This window comes from Colius striatus, chromosome 7, assembly GCF_028858725.1.
Source record: "Colius striatus isolate bColStr4 chromosome 7, bColStr4.1.hap1, whole genome shotgun sequence".
In the NCBI taxonomy this organism is placed as follows: Eukaryota; Metazoa; Chordata; class Aves; order Coliiformes; family Coliidae; genus Colius; species Colius striatus.
The window spans coordinates 29,270,962-29,293,681 of NC_084765.1; the positions used below are offsets into that span (position 1 = coordinate 29,270,962).

Below are 22,720 nucleotides of genomic sequence, written 5' to 3' on the forward strand. Positions count from 1 at the left end.
CTCCACAGAGCTGTGAGTCTTACGTCAGAATTGAAACTACAGCCTTTCTCTGCAGGATAGATTGTGGCAGATGTTTAACTTGAACAGTTTGCCTTGTGAGCTGGCTGTTTCTATCTGATTCTGGTTAAAACCACAGCTGAGTAAGGAGGGTGTTATGATTCATAAACAACAGCATATAGCTCACTAACACACGAAAGAAGCACCTTGCAGTACTCAAGCATTGCAAGGAGATTTTTTAGAAAATAAAAGTTTATCATGGAAGGGAACATAGATCCTCTGGGCCTGTCTACCATTTCTGACTTGATGAGAAACCCAATATAGCCATTGTCGCATCAGCTGAAATTAGGCATCTGTTGGTGCCACTTATGTTCACGTCTGGCACAAGCTGAAATATTGCCGGACTGCAACTGCTGAAGGACACACACGGAGAATTTGCACTGATGTAACTAAATTAATTTCAAACAGACTTTAGTTAAAGCATTATAATGATCATGCCTTGACAAGGTTTCACAGAATGGTGGGGGTTGGAAAGCACCTCTAGAGATCATCGGGTCCAACCGTCCTGCTAAAGCAGGTTCACCTTGCACAGAATGTGTCCAGGTGGGTTTGGAAACCTTCAGAGAAGGAAACTCCACAACCCTCCTTGGGCAGCCTGTGCCAGGGCTCCCTCACCTGAACAGCGAAGAAGTTTTCCCTTGTGTTCAAGTGGAACTTTCCAAGTTCTAACTACAGAAAAAAAGACTGGCCCCATCCTCTTGATACCTCTCCTTTAGATATTTATAAGCATTCATAAAGTCCCCTCTCAGCCTTCTCCAGGCTAAAGTTTAGCCCCAGGTGTTGCAGCCTTTCCTTGTCAGAGAGGTGTTTCAGTCCCCTCATAATCTTTGCAGCCCTTAGACTAGACTCTCTCCCCGTCTCTCTTACGCTGGGTAGCCCAGACTGAACACAATACTCCAGATGAGGCCTCACCAGGGCAGAGTAGAGGGGGAGGAGAACCTCTCTCAACCTGCTGGGCAGTGTCTTTTTAATGTACCCCAGGATGTATTGGCCTTCTTGGACATGAGAGCACAATGCTGGCTCATGTTTAGACTCCAGTCCACCAGAACTCCCAGTCTGTTTTTGCATATCTTTTCTCTCCAGTGGTGATTGCCACTGACAAATGACATAATCTGTTTAGCCAAGTCCATGGCACTTTGTAGAAGTGAACTGCGATTATTCTGGCAAAGCCAAGATGTCTGTCAGGCTGTTGAACATGTAGTGTATTTACTGGCTCCTCTGCAGTAAGTTAGCTTTGTATTTTTAAAAAGGATGAGGACAACAGCTTAAACTATTTTTGAAAGTCTTTGAAACAGTGTCTAAGGAATAAGTGGAAAGGGCTATAGTAGTTAGTAGACTAATTCTGATCACATTGAAGTTGGTGACATACTCTAGTGGAAAGGCACTGTAAATGTAGGAAGAACAGAGTCCTCGGGATCATTTCTTTGGGGTTGCTTTTTTGTTTCCTTTTAAAACTATTTGTGAGCACTGTGATTGTCATGCTGAAGCACAGTGTTGCTCCAATATATATGGTGTCATCTGTTCTGTGCTAATAAATTAGCATCTGCAGCCACCATTGCTGCCATCAAATCTGGGTACAAAATTGAGCTGTTTGATCTCACTGCCACTGAAGTGTGTCTGCATGATCATGGAAGATGCATATTATCCCATCTGTTTTCAGCAGACCATCCATCAGGCTGTATGCTTCAAGGTAACGGATCAGACACAAGATGAATTCCACTGCAGATGATTGCCTTAGAGGCATCCTGCTTTGTCACAGCCTATAAAAATTTTACTTAACAGTAATTTTATTCCTTCATTTAAGGAATTTAAGATCATTTAAGCCCTGTCCAGACTAGGGAAATTGCTAGCTTTGGCTGAGAGACCTTAGTGATAACTGTTGCCACAGCATGGACATTTGGCTGTCTGAGTTTTATTAATGTGTCAAGTCACTCCTCTCCAGAAACACCTTACAAGACACCGGTTCAATCAACAGCAGCTGCTGGTGGCGTTTATTTTTGGGCTGCTGCTGCCACTTGCCCAGATGAAGCCAAAATATTGCCAGCCACGGGGAGACTTCTGGGGAAAACACCAGAAGTGGGAGGTAGCGCCATGTCCTGAGCACTGACAGCTCCTGCGGCTGTGATGCCTGGCCACTGTGGTGGCAGCTGGAAGTGCCGAGCATCCGTCTCCTCAGCTGAAGTTTGTATCTGCCACGCTTGCACAGTAGCTGCTGCTGCAAACCAGCCAGTTATTCTCAGAGTAACATCTTTGGCTGGACTTGCCAAAGATCTCCTCAGAGATACCCATTTTTGTCTAATTGCCTAGGAAGAGAGAAAAATGAGACAAGTGCATGTTCGACTTTGAGTGTAATAAAACTGTTTTATTTACACAGTAACATGAACGCCACAGAGTACACAGCAAAGTACCACAGCAAACCAGAGTGTAACTGCCCCTGATCACAAAGGAAGGCCTGAAGTTTAGATACTTATTTATATAAAAATGTGTAAATATCAATATGAAGCACCAGATAAAGCAATGCAACCAGGAATTCCAATACAAATTACCCACAAGAATGGAGTTAAAATTAAAAAAATAGAATCCCTTACTCAAGGGATTTAAAGAAACCCCACTTACAAAAGTCCATCAATTTTGGAATTCTTAATTTAAAAATAATTTTCCCCTTTTTATTAAAAACATATTCTTAAATGCTCAGCATAATTAAGTTTTAAAAGAAAAAAACCCAAGGATTTCAACTGCAAAACCTTCTAATACCAACAAGCCAAAGGTCAAAGAAACAGAAGTTTCAAGTAATTTCTGAAGGTGTTATTTATGAAATGACTATATTCAAATTTACACACTCTTAAATATATATTATATATACAATATATAATATATATATTTTCAAGCAAAAAGGGGCAAAGAATACTTTTGGGATAGAAAAAGTCATATACATACATATATATATTAAACCATGCCCAGACACACCCATATATATATGTATGTATATAGAGATATGAACAAATATTTCCTCCATATAAAAAAAGTTCCAGCTTCTTCTAAATCCCTGAAATGTTCCCCTTCCATTTATGGAAAAAAAAAATCTTTATAGTTTGAAGTACAAACCAAATTATCAAATTCTGTAGAGTGGTAAAATGCTTATGTACAGGTAAGCTGAGTACTTCAATTGTCACTGGCAACTCTGCTTGATCTGAAAGCATTCTGTGGTTTCCAACTGAACACTGAGTGGAGCACCAATGCAAGGAGACATACAGGAAATTATTTAAATTACATTCTATACCTATGCAAAATCATCATCCTTCTAATGCTGCATCCAGGTGAATAATAAAATCCATACAAATGTCTACTAGAAATTCTCTGCAACCCAGAGAATGGAAAGGGAAAAACTCACTCCTCCTTTTCGAGTTGAAGGTGTTCTAAAGACATTTCTCACAAGTATTTTTTGTGTATTCCTCCCCTGAAGTGTCTGGAATCCAGATTGTTTACAGAATATTTCCACAGGTGTATTTTTATAGAGGTATTTCTTTGATGCTCTCTTACTGCATAACTAAATCATCATGTCACTTTACATGGACTGAAGGGCTCTGACTGCGCTCTAAATTTTACAGGAGTTTCAGCAGAACCAACAGTACTTCTGCAAAACTACAGTAAAATAGATGGCCTAGTTATACAGGGCATAATGGTCATGTACTGTTTCTACAGAGAAACAGTTTAATTGCCATTTGGGGAAAAGGGGAAAGGAAAGTGCATTTAAAGGTCTGATTCAGTTTGTTCCCATTGCATCCCTCAGAAAAGTTGTAATTGATTTAAATAAAAGCAGGACTATTTAATTTATATTTACACATGAATTTAATTGCTATTCCAAACAAACAAACAAACAAATTGAGGTGAGGCATCTCAACAGATGAATGGAGAAACAGACTGATTTTCATTTCAGCAGCAAATACTATTTTTACATATTAAAGTTAAGGACCTATAGTGTGGTGCTGCTGAATAAATTCTCCAAGTAGCTGAACCCTAACATACACGTGATTTGTTTAAATAATGTATTTTTATCTCTAATATGTGTGAATTTCCCCATGTTAAAAGTCTCAAAATGATCCACTCACACCTGGTGGGTGCTGCTAGGACGTGTGTCGCACAGAAGATCTAAGGTGGAACATTTCTGAAAATGCTACGTGCATGCTTGTCTGTGGGCCAGCAACACGATATCCCAGCTTCCTCATGTCTGAATATTGAAGTGAGACCAGGCTTCTATATTTGGATGTTCCAGAGGCTCCAGAAAAATATTCTGGATTCCCTCATTCCTGAAAATTTTTAGGCAAGTTTTTACTAGTAGACTGTCTTATATTCACCTGGTTATGCATATCGACCAGATCAGGTCTGAGGTTTGAAAGATAATTAATAAGTAATTCTCACTTAGGAAATACAAAACCATTTACTGTAACATCTCAGGAGTAGTTTTTTAGAACTCATGTTTTAACGGAGGTTTGCATTTCACACCACAGAGCACATCCACTACCTACAGCAGGAGCAGCACATCTTACCTTTACTGTTTCTTCCAGACTATCAGATCGCTCTTCTCCTAGAAGCTGAATTGTCTGCAGTAGATTGTCAAAGCAATAGGCTTCTTTCAATGCTATGGTCAGTCTAGACCAATTGACTCATCCACTATTATTCTCCCTGTGCAAATCCCAAATTTGAAAGCCCACTAATTTTGTTACTTCAGGATTATGCTGTACTACAAGCAAGTTAAAGGAACTCACTCACATAAATTCTAAACCCAAACCTCACTCAGTCTCATCCAAAGTGCAGCATTTAATTCTGTTAAGTCTTTTGCATCTTAACGTGGGCAGTATTATTTCTAGGGCTATTAAGACAAAAATGAGATTTTTCACCATTGACCAGCTACATTTTAGTGTTTTGACAAGGCACTAAACATTGTGAATCCAATCACTGTGCTCTCTCTGTAACATTAGAGAGGTTTTTAATGGCTCTAACAGGATCAGAAACCACTCATCATAATTGTTCAAGCATTTGATTTTTCCAGAAATTAGTTTCCACCAGAAAAATCTTGAGAGTTCATGTTAAAAATATTTGAATGACAGCTTTTATTAATAGAAAAATATATATTTACAGTCAATACTGTTATCTTAGATTTGCAGCTCTTCCTATTTCTTGAGCTCAACTGAAAGTGCGACATTGCTAAAAAAATTTCAAGATCTGTGCACATACTCCAGTAAGTTATAACGTGCACAGCCAGGGCTTTTGTTCCTGCCATCAGGATCCCAGTTACAAACAGAGCGGGTTTTTTTCCTTTTGCTTAGCAATTATGCTGTAGCATTCTTAGGATTTGTTTACAATCAGTTTAATGCATACATTCTCATATATTTATGTGGCACAATCTGTTGCCAGAATGGAGAACCGCCAGAAACACAGTTACAATCATCAGTTACGGGCATATCTGCAAAGTCAGCCTCAAGCTCCCCAAGGAATAGCTCAGGCCTGATTGTATTCGATTACTTGACCATTCTTTCTTTTTTCAAAGAAAAATAACACACAACATTACAATTTGCTAAAGTTTACCCAGTGCTGCAAAAGAAAGAGATTGGTAGTGAACATCTATCCATGCTTGATTATACTGCAGAGCTAAAATGAGTATTGGTTCATCACAAGAGATACAAACTGAAGTAAGGTAGCTAGAGATACAAAGGCTTCGGACCAGCTGCATTAAGTATGTACGGCTGCAAAACATTCAAAGTTCACCTTTGCATGTGCGTGTTGACATGAAAGTGACACAGAGAACATGTGTCCTTACACATGGAAATACCTACCAGCTTCAAGGAAGGAGTCCACTGCAATGGCAAGCGGCCCAAGAATCGCTTGTCTGGCCTACAGGATTTATGTGTGCACGTGCACTACGAAAGAAACACAAAACCAGACCACAGAGAACAAGAAGCCCTACTCGTAGCACATTGTGACTAACAGCCAGTAGATAGTATGCGAGTGACGTGTCATGCTTCGTGTCTTTATGCTATGATAGCATTGCCCTCCTGTGTCCAGATAAAGCAGGGCTGCATTGAACATGTGTGTGATTCTTTGTAATGGTTCTTCTAGCAAGCACTCGGCAGTAGTGTAGAAACTTTCTTTCCTGATGTGGTGGAAGTACAACAGCATACATTGCACCTGGGCTTTTAGTGCACTCTCCTCTCCACATCAATGCTGCCATCCTAACCTTTTTGTCAAAAAGAGAAGGATATATCACATTAAAATATATTATCCTTATCCTTGCCTGATCCTTCACTGATACAGGTGAATCAAACAAAAGAATAATAATCAGAAATTTCAAAAAAAAATCTTGAGCAAGGTCACAAAGACAGTCTATACTACGGCACAATCGATGTAGGGTTCCATACACTATTCAGCTTAGCTCTGATAGATGCCAGAGAAGAATACTACAGATGGTTCAACTCTTCCAAACGTATGATGTGGATCCAGAGCTCGTTTTGCTGACTTTAAGCCTGCAGGACTGTTTGTTCAGTTTCCATGCATCTGGTCCAAGCATGCATATGCTGTATAAAGTGGCTATTTGTTCAAGGCTAAAGTGAATTGATTCCTCACAGTTTTAACAATTAAAACGAAACATCAATCCATAAAAAGAACACACGGGTATCTGTGCATTTATGTGTCAGGAAAGTAAAGGAAGGGACTGCAGACCTAGCATCAGGTAAAGGCTGTTGTGTAAAGTGAACACTGTAACATACAGCTATAAAAAAAATACATACAAGAATTGCACATAGATCCATAGGAGAGAAGCATAGGCTCATAACTAGGGCTGTCTGCTTTCCGGCGCCCAGGTCAGACTATTCGGTATCACTTTTTCCCCTGTATCCAGATCAGTTCTTCAGAGTGATTCAGCAAACACTTCAGAGCCTAGCAAAGCTGAGCAAAGACACCATCTGTACAGCTGTGGAGGTTCCATTAGAAGCGTCCCCTAGGTCTGGGAAGGGAGGCGCCAGCGGCCTGTGAAAAGTTCCTTCAGGTTGAGTGAGTGAAAATTCTGTCCCTTTAATCTTCACTAATTGCTGCTCTAGTCCAAAACTCTGTCTGAAATGCTCTTCAAGCTATTCTGACAACATTCCATTTTTAGGGTGTTGTCTATAGCAACATTACAAAACACTAGTTACAACAGACGAGAGATAGGCAGCCAAACACCGCTGCAGGAGAAATGGATCACGAAACTGTTAGTTGTGGCTGCCAAACTTAACAGCTCCCTCAATAATTAAACAACAGTGTATTTGCCCCCTTGTTTTTATCCTTCAGAGAACTGTGTGTGCAGTAAAAGTGTCTCCATGTGGCCTGTTAGCTACACACAGACAAGCTCTAAACATTTCTATCTCCTGCCAACATACCAGCAGAGCCAATTTCAGTCCCGCTTCGCAATATGGCACAAGTGACAAGAGCAGACCAAAATAAACCAGAAGAGGTGGCTGTTATTTTCATCCCTGATTCATAGCAGTGATTGTCAGAGAAGGTTACATACGTCCTATCCATTTCAACTCAGGCTTTAGTGCCTTTTGTGATGGAAGGGGAATTTCAATTGCCACCATGTGTTGTTTTGTTCATGTATAATTGTGGTTATAGCTACAGTCCAGACTGATGAATGTCAGTAGGAAATGGGATAGACAAAGCGTGCATATTCTGGTTTTTAACGCAGAGGTCTTAAGCTAAGAGTAATGGTCTGATTAAGGCAGCATTGTTGAAGCCATTGATCCATGGTTAGGAGAAATATGGGTAGGCAGTGAGTCAGAGGCAGGGAAGGAAGGAAGAGGATTGACACAGACGTTTACTGCCCACTGACACTTGCTGCAGTCAGCAGCATAACTACATCTGGGGAGGTAAAAAAGGTGTAAAGCATTTAAGAGAAAGATCAGAATCCATTCGTTTGAGACCAAAGGAAAGCCTGCTTGTGGGCAACTGACCAAGCTGACAGAAAGCAAGTGAATGTTTCATGGCATGGTGGATCATTCCTCTGACGTTTACAACTAACCCCTCTCTGCTTATGGTCACTGCTATTCACTAACCAATGCTACATATGGAAACGACAGAGACTACTGAGAAGAGGAGGGCAATTTGTTTACTGCAGTCATAGGAATAGTGGTCTCAAAGTTTGCTCTCCTTTTCATCCAGATATTAATCGAATTACATACTGTCTGATCCAAATGCACTCATGGATATATAATATAATCAATTCCTAACAGGCCTGGCAAACAAAGAAAATTTCTGTCATATTGGGTACAGGACATAGTTTCTCCAATTAGAACCTATTTGCTCAGAGTTGCTGGCTTTGTTACATCTAGGCTACTTCTTAACACTTGTACAAGTGTGAGCCCTAGGACAGGCTGGCATGAGGGCTGGGGTGGAGGTGAGGGTGCTTCATGAAAAGCAACAGGCTCTACAAACTAGTGCTGCTGCATGATTCTCACAATGCGATGAAGTGAGTCTATAGTGGCAAAAGCCAGATACTGACAACAAAGCCAGTCTTCCAGAATGACTCCACAGTCCCTATCCAAGGACTTCTCTGCAAACTTGATCATCAGCAGCGTCCTTTTTATATCCAGCCAGTTCTGAAGTACAGCATCTCTCCGTGAGGGGTTGGAAGATGTACTGAGAGCATGGAACAAGTCCTCACGTGGACCCCAAAGCAAACACTGGAGGATTCCCTTGGCTTCTGATATGAGGATCCTCTCTGAAGGGTTGGGATTCAGCAGACAGCTGGCAAGTTGTTGAAGCCCTTGAGAGTAGAGGGAACGGCAAGGAATCTTGGGGAGGTCAGCACGAGTGTACTCCTTCTCCTTCAGCTCTGGATTCTCATCAAAGGGATTGGGCAAGTGCAGCATTTCATAGATGAGGATGCCAGTCTGGAACTCATCACACTTTTTGTACTGTGTTGCAGTGATGATTTCTGGAGCCAGGCGGGACTGATCCCGTAGGACCTCGGGATCCACCATGTGACTCTTCTGCTTGGCCTGGGAGAAATTGCTCACTATTAATCTGGCTGGACAAGCAGTGCTGGGGCTGGGTTCCACGGATTCAGAGCTCAGAGGGCTGCCTCCTGGTCTGGAATGAACCAGCAGCAGGTTCTCTAACCGCAGATCACAGTGTGTGATATGATAAGGTTTCAGGTGCTCCAGGCCCAAACACAGCTGTAAAAGTAGTAGACATACCTGCCTCTCATATAAATCTGGGCTTTTTGCATGGCGGGGTGCTGACTCTCGCACAAAGTCAGCCACTGTTAAGTACGGGACCTCCCGTGTGATGACCACAACGCGGCTGCGTGGCTTGCTGATGGTGCCCTGGTTGCTTGAGCTATCTTTCTGTGAAGCCTCTGTATTGGGAGGAGTGTCTCTGTTCTTTTCCTTGGTCTCTTTCTCCTCTTCTTCCCGCTCTTCTTCTTCCACCTCTGGTGCATCGGCATCCTCCCATGGAAGGAGACGAACTGGCACTTCAGCAAGGAAATGGCCACAGTCCTGTTGGATGTTAAAGTTGATAGCCAGACTCTGCCGGATAGATAGGCTGTGATAATACTGCTGGGATTCCTTAGCTTTGCTCTTACAAATCTGGAAGAAGACAATAAACAGAGCAGATACGACATATAACTTGTACTTTGTAAATTCTACACCTTTTTTAATATGTACTTTGTTGATAGGTATTCACATTCTAGCCTGAAACACAAGCACTGAAACATTTTTTACTGAACCGACCTTGGCAGACTATCTTAAGGCAGGTGGATAGTTTCCATCGCATAATGAGCAACTGCAGACCAATATGTGCTGTGCATATATGATTCAATGGCAAATACAGTTCAGGCAGCTGATACATGGTGAATGCAGAGTGACGTGTACTTTACAGTTATTTGTTTATCCATGGAATTTATTTTGTGTTCTCTCAGCTTTATGTGAAGCTTGAACAAGGTAAAAACAATCAATAGCAATACAAGGCATGAAGAAACATGCATAGAATATTTGAGGATATGACCAAATGGTTGCACATGAGTGAGTTAGCATGGCATAACAAGTTCCCACCTGTCAGCTGAGTTCGGTCACTGGATGCATGCTCCTCACTCACTGTCACTGGGAGCTAAAATGCATTTGCTGCAGCTGTGACCAGCTAACACCTCATGTCTGCAGTGAGGGGTCTATGTGTGTATGGCAGGGGCTGTTGGCAGGTGTACTTGCTGTAGCTCAGGTGATGAATGGAAACTCATTAAAACATAGTACCTTAATTGCTTTCAATCATTTGTCAAAATCCTAGTTTTACTTTAGCATATATAGCTGTATTTAATTTCTGTCCAGAAATATCCTGTTGATAAATTATCACCACAATAATTATACTTATTAATTGCTTGTCCTGCCATAATGTCTGGCAGCTCCAACTCCCTTACAGCAGTCACTGGACAACCTCTATTAAGGCCTCTGTTCTAAGGCATGTCCTGATTAAAATTATAGCCCCGCAAAGACTCAGGCATGTTAACCTTTGCATATTAACCTTAGTTCTACTGACTTCAGTGAGATCACTTGAAGTGTGTATGGTTAAGTGTATGTTTTAATCTTTACAAGGTTAGAGCCTAAGTATTCTGTTGGTATAGTGCACCAACACATCTTAACTGCAAAGCTCTGAGGAAGAGAAAATACAAAGACACCTCTCGTCAGCTGAAGTTACAACTTCCCTTAGCTCATCGCTGAAAGCCAATAAAAGCCGGATAACTAAGGTTAGTAAAAGTCAGCACTACTTCTACACAGTCACAACAACCAACAGGGAGTCCAGATCTCATACTGGCCCTAAATATAAGCATAAGCATTCTTTTTTCCCCTCTTCTTAGGAACTTGTGTATAGTAAGTTATAAACTTACCTTTAGCTAATTAAAAAAAAAAAAAGAATATGTTTTCCATCTTTTATGTACTGATGTGCTTAAGAAAAACATAGTTTAATGGCAGATTTAGTCTTTTATGCTTGTTGCTCAGAAAAGTGCTTTGTCAGATAATCATATGAAAATAGACACAAGCAGTGACAGTATTTTGATTATCCTCCTTTCTCTGGTACTGTGCATATTTCCATACTCCACAAGCATGTACATTTCCCTAGGTATTATGCACACTGTAGCTTAAACTGCCCATTTAGAAATGCCACAGACACAAAAACCACAAATTTAAAAAATGCATTTTCTAGTCAATTTTTTTAAAAGAGAGGAAAGTAATCCTTTTCTGGGAATGCTGATAGACCTCTTGCCAACTGAAACTTTCAAATATGTTTTACACTCTGAAGAGGTGAAGTGAGCTATCAATGGAAAGTGCCTCCCCCTCCAAGAGTTACAAAAGTTTTAACAAATAAAGTAAAAATACAGTGTTAACATTTAAATTATACATGCAAAGAAAATGTCTTGAAAAGCCAACTATCTTGGAGACTGAAGTCTCAAGATTTATTAAATAGTTAATACTACACAGAAGACAGAAGCAGAAAAGTGTTGTATAGTCCCTACTGATGTGGATCAAATCTGACTGGGAGAACAGCTATTAAGGAAAATGATAATAGTTTTGTCTTCTATGCCCTCCGAGTCCATGGCCTTTTCTTGTACAGCCAGGAAGATAAATCAATTCCAACTGCAAAACCAGTTGTGTGTTGCAATTCAGCCTTTAGTTTTCAAAAATATTTTACTGACCTAATCCAAAACATAAACTCATTCTGAAAGACTTCCATTTTAAGGTCAAGCTTACTTGCTAATATGAAAGGTGCAAAAAAGCACTGGCCTGTAGCTATTGTACTATATTTCATGTTACCCACAGGGGATTTCTAATGCCACCTGCCATCTAAAAATTATATGCTTTAAGGAATATATAAACCACAGAGTATTTGCTCTTAAAACAATTAATGCTTCTCAATTTGGTGAATCCAACACCTTTTTTAAAGTTTAAGAAAAGGATTTTTCCTCACCTATAGAAAAAAGCAAAGGAATCAGAATTTATTCCTAGTTTCTAATTTTAGTCCTAGCCAGTCTCTTTTTCCTACTTACTTCAGAAAAGAGTTCTCAAATTTATTACCAGAATTTCAGTTAAAATCATAGGAAACAAGCTCAAAATCAGCCTTGGTTCACTCATATTAAAAAATATTGCCAATCCTTGAATTGTGACAGTACGAAAGTATGCTGCCATAGGTCTCTCTGGATGTGGCATTGCTTCCTTCTAATTTAGCAATGACTGGCTGTGCAAAGCTGCAGCAAAAGGCACACAGCTATTAGGGCAGAGTATGCTACCCTTGCACCCATTGCTTTTCCCGCTGAGCCAGCAGAACTGGCCCACAAGACAAATATCATCAGTACATGCCAGTTGCATCATACCTAAGAAATTACTCTTCTTACATCTTTTTATAAAAATAGAGAGTTGCCCTTCTCTGTTTCCTCCTTTCTCTTTCTGAATCCTGTCTATTTTACTTCAAACTAAAAAAAATATTGATTCTCATTCTTTAACATTACAATTTTACACCTGGGAAAATGGAACGTTTTCCCTCTTTAACGTGGCCTTTTTGGAAATAACCAGCCCTCATTCCTCCTATCTCTATTTCTAACGCTTTTGATTCCTGTTGCTCATTTCTGGATTCCCCCCATTTATTATCCCTTTCTGAAGAGTAGTACCCCATCATGAACACAGTGTTCCAGTTAAAACTCTCCAGCATCAAGTAGAACAAAGAGTTATATATACTATGATCCTGGTAACACTCCCCTGAGCGAACAAATCACATCAACAGCTCCACCATGGTTCACGAAAACCTTGAGAGCAGTGTCCACTGCAAAAGTCTGAACCTATAGCAGAGACAAACTTACCCCAATGTCAGTTCTTAAATGTGAGTTATTGTTTGAGACTACCCTCTTTATATCAAGAAAAAAGAGTAGACATTATGATTAAAATCAATACTAAAATGACTGCATTTGTGAAAACAGTTTTGTCCTCCTTATTCTGCTATTCAAGAAGATAACAAAAAAAGAAAAAAATGATATCTTGCCCAGAGGGTGGTGATCAATGGCACAGAATCGAGTTGGAGGCCTGTGGCCAGTGGAGTTCCACAGGGATCGGTTCTGGGGCCAGTCTTGTTCAACATCTTCATCAATAACCTGATGAGGGGACAAAACGTGCCCTCAGCAAGTTCCCTGATGGCACCAAACTGGGAGGACTGGCTGATTCCCCAGAGGCTGTGCTGCCATTCAGCGGGATCTCAACCAGCTGGAGAGTTGGGCAGAGAGGAACCTCATGAGGTTCAACAAGGACAAGTGCAGAGTCCTGCAGCTCGGAAGGAACAACCCCCTGCACCAGTACAGGCTGGGGGTCAAACTGCTGAAGAGCAGCTCTGCAGAGAGAGACCTGGGAGTGCTGGTTGATAATAAACTAACCATGAGCCAGCAATGTGCCCTCATGGCCAAGAAGGCCAATGGCATCCTGGGATGCATCAAGACGACTGTGGCCAGCAGGTCAAGGGAGGTTCTGCTCCCTCTCTACTCTGCCCTGGTGAGGCCTCATCTGGAGTCCTGTGTCCAGTTCTGGGCTCCTCAGCTCAAGAGGGACAGAGAACTTCTGGAGAGTCCAGTGCAGGGCCAGCAAGATGATCAGGGGACTGGAACATCTTTCATACGAGGAAAGGCTGCGGGAACTGGGGCTGTTTAGTCTGGAGAAGAGGAGACTGAGGGGAGATCTTATTAACATTTTCAAATATCTAAAGGGTGGGTGTCAGGAGATTGGAACATCCCTTTTTTCTACAGTAGCTAGCAACAGGACAAGGGGTAATGGGATAAAACTGGAACACAAAAAGTTCCACTTAAATATAAGCAAAAACTATTTCACTGTTCAGGTGAGGGAGCCCTGGCACAGGCTGCCCAGAGGGGTTGTGGAGTCTCCTTCCTTGGAGGTCTTCAATTCCCGCCTGGACATGTTCCTATGCCACCTGATCTAGGTGAACCTGCTTCTGCAGGGGGATAGGACTAGATGATCTCTAAATATCCTTTTCAACCCCTACCATTCTATGATTCTATGATATCTTGATCCCACAAAAGCCTGAAAGTGATGGCTTTTGGACACCTTTACTTCTGTTGTTTAACACAGGGAAGTGTATGAAACTAAGTAAGTCCTGGCGTTTTAGGTTGCAGAGTTCAGGTTCTGATCTCCCAATATATTTAGCAGCATCTTACTATCATGAGAAAGATGCATTGAAAGCAGTGGAGGTAAACAAGTTTTCTTGTTCAACTGTTCAAAGGCAGTTTATAGCATGTAAATTTTATTTGTTGACAAACCTCTTGTACCTTCTAAGTTGTAGCTTCTACTCAGAGCTCTGGTTTATATTACCATTTTGCAACAGAGCAGTGAATAATAGTGTTTAACACTATTAATGGGTAACTACGCTCATCCTAGCATTTTATTTTGGAATAACTCCACTGTTACCTGAAACTAACACTTAAATAGCCAAGATTTAAAATGTTAGTAGTTATGTGACCAAAGCCTATATTTACATCTGACTAAAGTCTACATTTACATCTGAGAAGATTTAGGGAACAATTTGTGAAATTTGATGGCCTCCTTAGCAAGTGTTTTAGACTGCATGTGATGAATTGCTAGAGGAGGGAATACAAAACTTCTATTCTGTTTGTGACACTTAAAGCTATGTCAGAATTGCATAAATACACAGCTTTCTTTTCTTCACATGATTTTGGAAGCTTTTTCCCATTGCAGTCATTCACTCTAAAAAAAACATGGAAATTCTGTTGCCTTTTACTTTTATGCCTTTTGCTTATATTAATGTTGAATTCCTATTTTGGGGCACAGGGAAAGAAAAAGGTGAAAACAGTAGGATCAATCAGTCATTTACCATTTGCTTTAATGAAATACAATCAGCTGAGCTATGAAGATATGGTATGTGATAATAACTGAAAGAAGGGTATTGATAAGGGTCTGGCAAGCTGGTTTTTCAAAAATGAAGCAACGTTGGCAAAAAGCCCTTCTATGTGATGCACAAAAACAATGACAAAAAGGAGAGATACAAGTAGAAAGGAACAGAAAGTTTCCAACTTCCTTTTCACTGGAATGTATCTTGCTTTAGTGCATCCATATGAACTAAACTTCCATCCCTTTAGAGAGATGGGACAGATTTCTTTATAGTCTGCCATTTCAATTCCCACACTCCCCCTCCCTACAAAACAAGATTTTAATGTTTCAGAGCTTCTAAAAACTGTTCTGCATTAGCTTTTATTTTTCCTTTATGAGTCCAGTAGCCTACTGTGCTATCAGCTGACTTCCACTTCACCAGCAGGGAACCGCATTTCCACCCTGTCCTATGCATTTTACAGGGTGTCAGTGAACTTAAAGTACAATGAATATTGTGGGAAATGAATTTACAAGTGTTGAAAATGAGAAACACAGAAGATCACAAAGACTGCACCATCTGTGCTACTTTGTTGTACTGCACAGAGGGACAACTGCAAATGAAATTCTGTGTAGAATGAAAGCTTGCTAATCCCAAATTGATAGCTTGTTCTTGGCACAGCCTTGTTTTCCAAGGAGGCCAGTTTGATCTCTGATTGACCTCATTTTCTTGATCTGGCCTTGGAATAGAGCTTTGACTTTTTAACAGTGTGCCACAGTACAGAATTCTACACTGCTGTGACTGAACTTGGAATGGGCTAAAAGTTTAATGTATATAGCTTTATTTTGATTTGAAGCATAAAGTTCTGGAGTGACCTTTAATAACACTTCTACCAAGAAGCTCCACTAGGAAACTGAATTACCAAAAAAAAACCCCTTAGCACACCGTGACAAACTGAATGTAACTAGAAAATAAATGTCAGCTACAACTAGGAAACTGTCAGCCATATTCAGCTCAATACTATTCACTTCTGCATTGCTCTACTTTATACCTGGGACAGGAACCTTAGCTGAAATGCCAAGGTTTTACTGCTAGAAGAACTTGTGCTGTCCTTTAACAATCAAAGCAATAAATTTTCACAGCTCCTTTTGAACAGTTTGCACCTCTGCAATTCCTGTTATCTTACTTGAACTGTGTCGTAACACATGCCCATGGCCAGAACTCACATGCTCTGGGGCCATAACACTGCTGATGGTTTATATCTGTACTGATCCATGTGGACCCTGAATCACAATTCCTATGTGTCTGTCTATGATATTGTACAGTAATTTCCTTGAGAGTTTAATACTGAAAGTGGAAGTAGTTTATATCACTGGCATGGTAATTCTCTCATCTGTTACTAATTCTGAGTAATCACTTCTTAAAAAAAAAAGTTCCCTGTCATATCACTGCCTTATTCAGCCTGTGTAGGGATACCAAGAACTGAACTTCTCCAACCCCCTTTGTACAAAAAGCTGGTGCTCTCTGCTGCTTTCACTTAGTGTAACCTTTCCACTACATATTTGGAATTACTGATAAGTCTGTGGTTTCAGAGGCATGTTCATCCATATTGTCTCAGATCTACCAGCTACTTAGAAGGTGGTACTGCACTTAGTGACAGAAAAATACATCAGAGACTGGAGTTCTATAGAAATCTTTCTTGTAAGGGAACTTCTTTTTTTTCCATTTGGAAAAGTAGTTTTCTAATCATGACTTATTTACTGTTTTGATTTATAATGTTTCAGTCAAAATAACTTCCACATGGCTTCCTGCAGCTTTTTTGCACAGAATGTTTACTAGCAGATTAGGTGTGAGGCAAAATGCTTAATATAAAGCTTTGAAACAGTACATTGCTATAAACAATATTTCTCTAATAGCTAAACCAACAAAACTGGTTGTGCTCATTCTCCACCAAATTTATCAGAGTATCTCTTGCTGGTGATGCCATCAGAATGTAAAGGTGCACTGGTGCACTCATCTGCACAAAAGCGTCGTTCTTTTAAATTTCATTCAGCAGTACTCAGATGGTTAAAGCTTAACTTCTAAAGAAGTTTTTGTAATTCTCCTTTTGGATACAATATTAAAACCTCTTTTTATTTTTGGACATTCATTAAGACTCTTAAACCCATTTAGGGGTGAATCTCCTGTTTTCTACAGAGAGAAAAATAATTTTAAAATTCCATGGTGACATTTTTTTCTCAAATCTAGTATTAAAATCACTGAACTGAAGAACAGTCTGAATTGTTGGCCAGCGTTGCTTGGGTAGTTCTACAAAACTCAAAAGAACTACAGAAATGTAGGCTTAACTGAAGGTGTGCCTCCAGATAAACTTACTAAGTGTATTTCGAAGACTTGATTAAAAATAACAAGAAGACTATATTTTGAATTCACTAGGTACACCAGTAATTTTTATCTCACTATTTTTGCCATCCTGTTCTGGGAAGAAGGGATTTAAAATGGCAGGAATACATAGCTTATCTGCTGAAGGCTGACCATTATGTAATTTGGCTCACACAAAAATACCCACGATAGTAGAACTGGTATGTTTGTTAAAGCTAAATTCCCCGAATCTCTGAGTAATGTACTAGCAGTCTGTTGATATGAGATTTTATACAAATCTGATACTGGACTCAAGACTTTTAAGTCAAAGATCAACTTGGGGCAAATGTTAAAACAAAGTTAAAATTTACTGTAATGATTTGAAGGTGGAGGGACAGGGAAATGCACTAAGCACAGCATAAACAATGCTATCTAATGCAAGATATTGGAATAGAGAATGCAGTGATGAAATACCTATGGAACACCTATGGAATACACAGCTGAAAAGAACCCAAATTAGCTGAATGTGTAAATACTTAACATACATGAAAGAGGAAATTAAAAGACAGCAGTAGACATGTATGTTGGTCCTGCTTGGCTTATAAAGAAATACAAGAACAACTGTAGTGAGAGCATCTTCCTACATCCCATTAAGTGCTACGAGGACATTTTTGAGAGTAACTTTTCCTGTCATCATAAAAGCACAACAGCTCATGGTGACCGCCAGATCAAAGATGCTTTGTAGATACTTCACTCTCTTCCAAGACCATCACATCTATTACTAGATGACCTTTCGAGGTCCCTTCCAACCCTTAAGATGCTGTGATTACATTGCAGTATTTCTTTTAATCTGAGAACTGCTATGAAGACATCTGAATTATGAAAGGAAAAATATAGCCCATACGTGACCATGTTACATTGCTATTCTTTCTTTTCGCTGGCTTTCTACAAGAAAAATGTATCTATGAGGGCAGTAGATAAGAAAACAACTGCACAGGACTTGCGTGTGGAAATGCTTTAAGGGCACATCCATACCATGCAAAGAGGAATTTCAATAGTGATAATTTAAACCTTCCTATATAGAAAAATACCACTGTGGGTCCTAGAAGTAATCCTGTATAAAAACCAGACTGTTGATTCAGCTACCAGGATAGAGAGACAGATGTACTCATGGTCTGGTTCTCAGCTGTTTTGTACTGCTGGATGAGGCAGCCACAAGACATTTCATTTCACATCTTTTTCAAAAGTGGTCCTTGATAACTACAGAAATAGAAATGCTTGTGCCCACAAATCTGCCTTAAAAAGAAGCCTTTTCAAATTTTGGAGGAACACCTCAGTCACATCAAACTTACCTTTCCTTTTTTATATCTTCCTTGTAAATAATCATGCAAGGGGGGCAACATTGTGTTACTGTAAAGCACAACCCTTCTGAGAAAGTCAGCATGCTCTGTAAGGGATAATCAATTAAGCCTCACAAACCTGTGTAGGGTAATAAATGTTTTATCTTGGTTTCAACAAGGAGGAGTCAGTAGTTCAGTAACATGCTCAAGGTCACACAGGAAGCGTGACAGAGCAATGAGTCTCACTTGTCTTTCTCACTATCATTCTACCAGATAAGCATGGAGAACAGCAGAGATACAACACTCAGAAAGAATTACCTGTATACAAGTCCATAAAGTAACAATACCTAGTGAGATAGTTGCAAACTATTAGTACTCAATCTAGTAAATCTTATTTATGTCTTAGATGGAGAATAAACAAGACAAACCAATTGTTTGTTTAGTAAAGGGCCACAAAACTAACACTGACAAGTTCCACTTCTTTTTAACATAGCTTCTAAGGCAACACTGATGGCTAGACAGAGCTTTTGGAAGGCTGGTAATAAATACTGTTGAAAATATAAGACTTTATGTGGAAACATGAAGATCTATTAGCCTGGAATTTATATTTGAAATTACATGGGTCTTAACACGGAAAACTTTGAAATCTTTCCTAACTAAGAGCAATGATTCACTATCATTTGCATGCAGATGAACCTAAGGATTTTGTTACTGCAAGTTTCCAAACAGCTGCTTACACAAGTACAAATAATACATCTTTTTCTTCAATATTTCATTAAACAATGACCATGGTAAAGATGGAGTTGGATTGTTTTTTAATAATTTTGGAGTTGCAATATGAACAGATGAAACTTGAACAGTAGGTACCAATGCCACATGTGGTTCTTGACAGAAAGAGCCTGTATCTTGGGAATCTTACTTTTTACACAATGCTGCTGGAAGGCAGCGTGCACTTCTGTTTGTAGGACCTGCCACTACTGGGTGTGTGGCAGATCATGGTTACTGGGGTTACATTTTGTCACCGATGTCTGGGGTTACCATTTTTCAAGCCCGGCTTACCTTGACTGCGTAATTGTTGAGAGGATCTTTTGCATAAGAAGCTGGGTAGTACACTGCATCGCCTGCCTCGCAGCACGGCTTGTCACTGGTCAGCCTGAAATCCGACCAGCTGTCCACCCCAAAGCGCAACTGGTCCTTTTGTCCGGCCATGAACAAGTCTTCACATTTAAGTGCCAGCTTCTTCAGTGAATCAGCGTGAAGGCTTCGAATCTTACCTACCACCTCTTCTCGGTTTTCAATTCCTCGATAAAGTGCTTGCCTCTGTGGCTTCTGGACACCTTTGCCCTGCTTAGTCTGCGAGACGCGTCTCCCTGTCAGAGACTCCATGCTATTGGAACACCGATCTTTAATACTGATAGTGGTTAGGCTGGAAACACTGTTAGTTGCAGAGGTGGTTGCCCTTAGTTTTTCTGTAGGCCTGTCCAAGGAATCTCCTGACTCATTGTCCAGTACCTTGAGCTCCAGGCTGACCGAAGAGCAGGCACTGCTTGCTTCCCAGTTGGTGTCAATGTCATAGGTGGGATTGGCCACAATGCACAGGTTGTTCTCCAGAGCCTGCTTCTGGAGATCTCGGGGAGTCGGTTCTGTGTTAGCTCTCAAAATTGTTTTCTTTGGCAGTGGAGGTGGTGTTGGCTGTAAGCTGTTTATTGTTTCCTGATCTATTAGTCCTCCAAAGGCAATGGCATCATCTAAAGCTCCTTTTGGTTGCCTTGGCTGTTTCGGAGGTATCATGGCTGCTCTCGACTGTCCTGTGTAATGAGAAGATAAGAATAATAGAAGATTATGTAGTTTGCATCTGCCACTCATATTTGCACTCTGCAAAGAAGTTTATGGCACGATAAACTGCTTAGAAAGCAAAAGAACATATCAGCATCACATACATATTGTCACATACTACCAGTCTGTATTTGACTTTGGCCTATATGTTAAAAGCAGTTTCAGTGCTAGCGATGCTGGCCATTTATATCATTTGGGATTAATGGCAAGAAGTGCAAGCAAAAAACAAATGTCAATTCTGGCACTGGCCAAATTCCAGTTTCAGTAATTATACCCAGCCTCTCATAACCCGTTCTGCAGTCAATTGACTACAATACTATTCCTTACTTCCTATTCAAACATGCTAAAACTATGAGTGGATTCTGCAAAGAGGCTTTGTGTACTATTTCTTTGAGAGGTGTGTTTCTCTGGCAAGTGAGGTGACTTTTTAAATATATCCTTACAGTGATCTTTAAAGCACTTGGGAGCACTTGGATTTATAATGTGTTAGGCTGAAAGCATTAGTTTAGAATGAAAACCAGAAAACTTCAGACACAAATAACGTAAACTAGATACTTTGGTGGTCACTTAGAGAAATCAGGATTGCCCTAGGAGATTCACAAGGTGAAAAAAAAGGAGTTAAGCCTACTTTAACTCAAGTGGACAAATGTGTTGTCACTGCTTTCAATGAGAATAGGATTATATTTTGAGATTACAAAACCATGAATGTTTTTGAACCTACAGTTTAAAACTCTAACCCCCTTACCCCTAACCATAACTTTCTCTAATACATTTCCCTTCCTCACTTGCAATGGGCACCTTTGTTGGCAGTATTATGTTCATAGATAACCCGAAGCACAAGATTTCCACTGGCATGCACATGCACAGAAGCGCAAGATTTCCACTGACAGATTCATTTCAAATATTTGTGTGCTACTAGGGAAGAGAAACTTCCCTAGTCATGTGTTGGTGTCATGTGTTTTGGATGGCTTTTAGAAAGGACAATCATGTTTTCTAACTGCAGGGTCCTTGAAAATTAGGAATAAATAAATGCCAATAATATAAGAAGGAATAAAAGCCCCAATAAACAGACAAAACAAATGGCCAACTTGCTGATCTGGGACAATTAAACTGTTGTTACTCATCTCAAAATGAGACTTTTCCACTCTTAATAATCAACTGCTATTTTCAGCTAAATTATTTTAGAAGTTTTCTACTACTCCTGGGAGGTTCATTGACTATCATGGTATGGGAGGAAGCCAATTTTTACAGTTGCCACACAGGAGACATGAAATAGATGCTCTTTACAATTGCAGCTGAGCACCTTTTCTAGTAAGGGAACAGCAGCAAGTAGAAAGACACTATGACTATTTGACCGTTTATATTATATTCTGCATCCTTCTAAAGAGAAGAATGAGCTGCAATGCTGAACGAAACTGGGAGGATCTCAGATTCAGATTTGAATTACATCACTTTGGTCTCTCATTAATAATAAATGACTTCACAGTCAATGAAAAGAAAGAAGATAGCTTCCTTTAGACTTGAAGCTGTTGTTACAGTTTTTATGAACACTGCAGAATCTAAGATCCTCTTGGCCAGGACACGTGAAAACCTGGAATGCTCGGTTAGAAAGCTGAAAAGGACTTCCTAATTCCAGAAGACCAGAGAGGAATGTATTTTTATATGTATCCACAAACAGAATAGCCTTCGTTCTTGAATTCTTACCAGTCATTCCCTTTTCAATCCTTCCAAGGCAATGACATCACAAATCAAAGTTATATCTCTCTTTCATTTAAGCTCAAGAAATCCTCAGAAGAGCCTAACAGATTTTGTGATAAGCCTGGATATTCCAATGTTTAAAAACCTGAATTTTGAGCAGGAAATTGTTAGCTTTGTACATGCCTGACTGCACAGGGAAGATTGCACAGGACTACTCCCCTAGGTCATCATTTCTAGCTACCACAAAATAAAAATGTTCAAAGGTTAGAAATATTAGAGAGTCCCTGCATATCCCTCTCAAATCATTGTCAAGATTGCTTGCAAAATTTAATGCTCAGGGGACCTTCTACTGCTCCTTTCTGATCTTGGTATTGCATTGAGCGTGCTCTAAAAGGCAGCCCTTCCTCTCACCATCGGATACACTGCAGCATGCTCAGCCAGCTGAACAGCACAGGAACTCTATCAGGTATCTTTTGCAGAGACAAAGAGTGGCACGATTTACAGTCAAAAGCAGCAGTGATGTCTGCATG

General features: G+C 40.1%; 1 protein-coding gene across 3 annotated transcripts in view; it reads right to left on the minus strand.

Moving 5' to 3' along the window:
• Positions 1-2,398: 2,398 nt before the first annotated feature.
• The window catches only part of PEAK1 (pseudopodium enriched atypical kinase 1), a 122,048-nt gene continuing 101,726 nt past the window's right edge, over positions 2,399-22,720 (minus strand). For all 3 annotated transcript variants that reach the window (XM_061998952.1, XM_061998953.1, XM_061998951.1), the window contains 2 exons: positions 19,716-20,464; positions 2,399-9,677 (listed from right to left, as the gene is read on the minus strand). In XM_061998952.1, the coding sequence (XP_061854936.1) occupies positions 8,520-9,677; positions 19,716-20,464 (1,907 nt within the window). In that variant the 3' untranslated portion in view covers positions 2,399-8,519. The remainder of the gene's footprint in view (positions 9,678-19,715; positions 20,465-22,720) is intronic.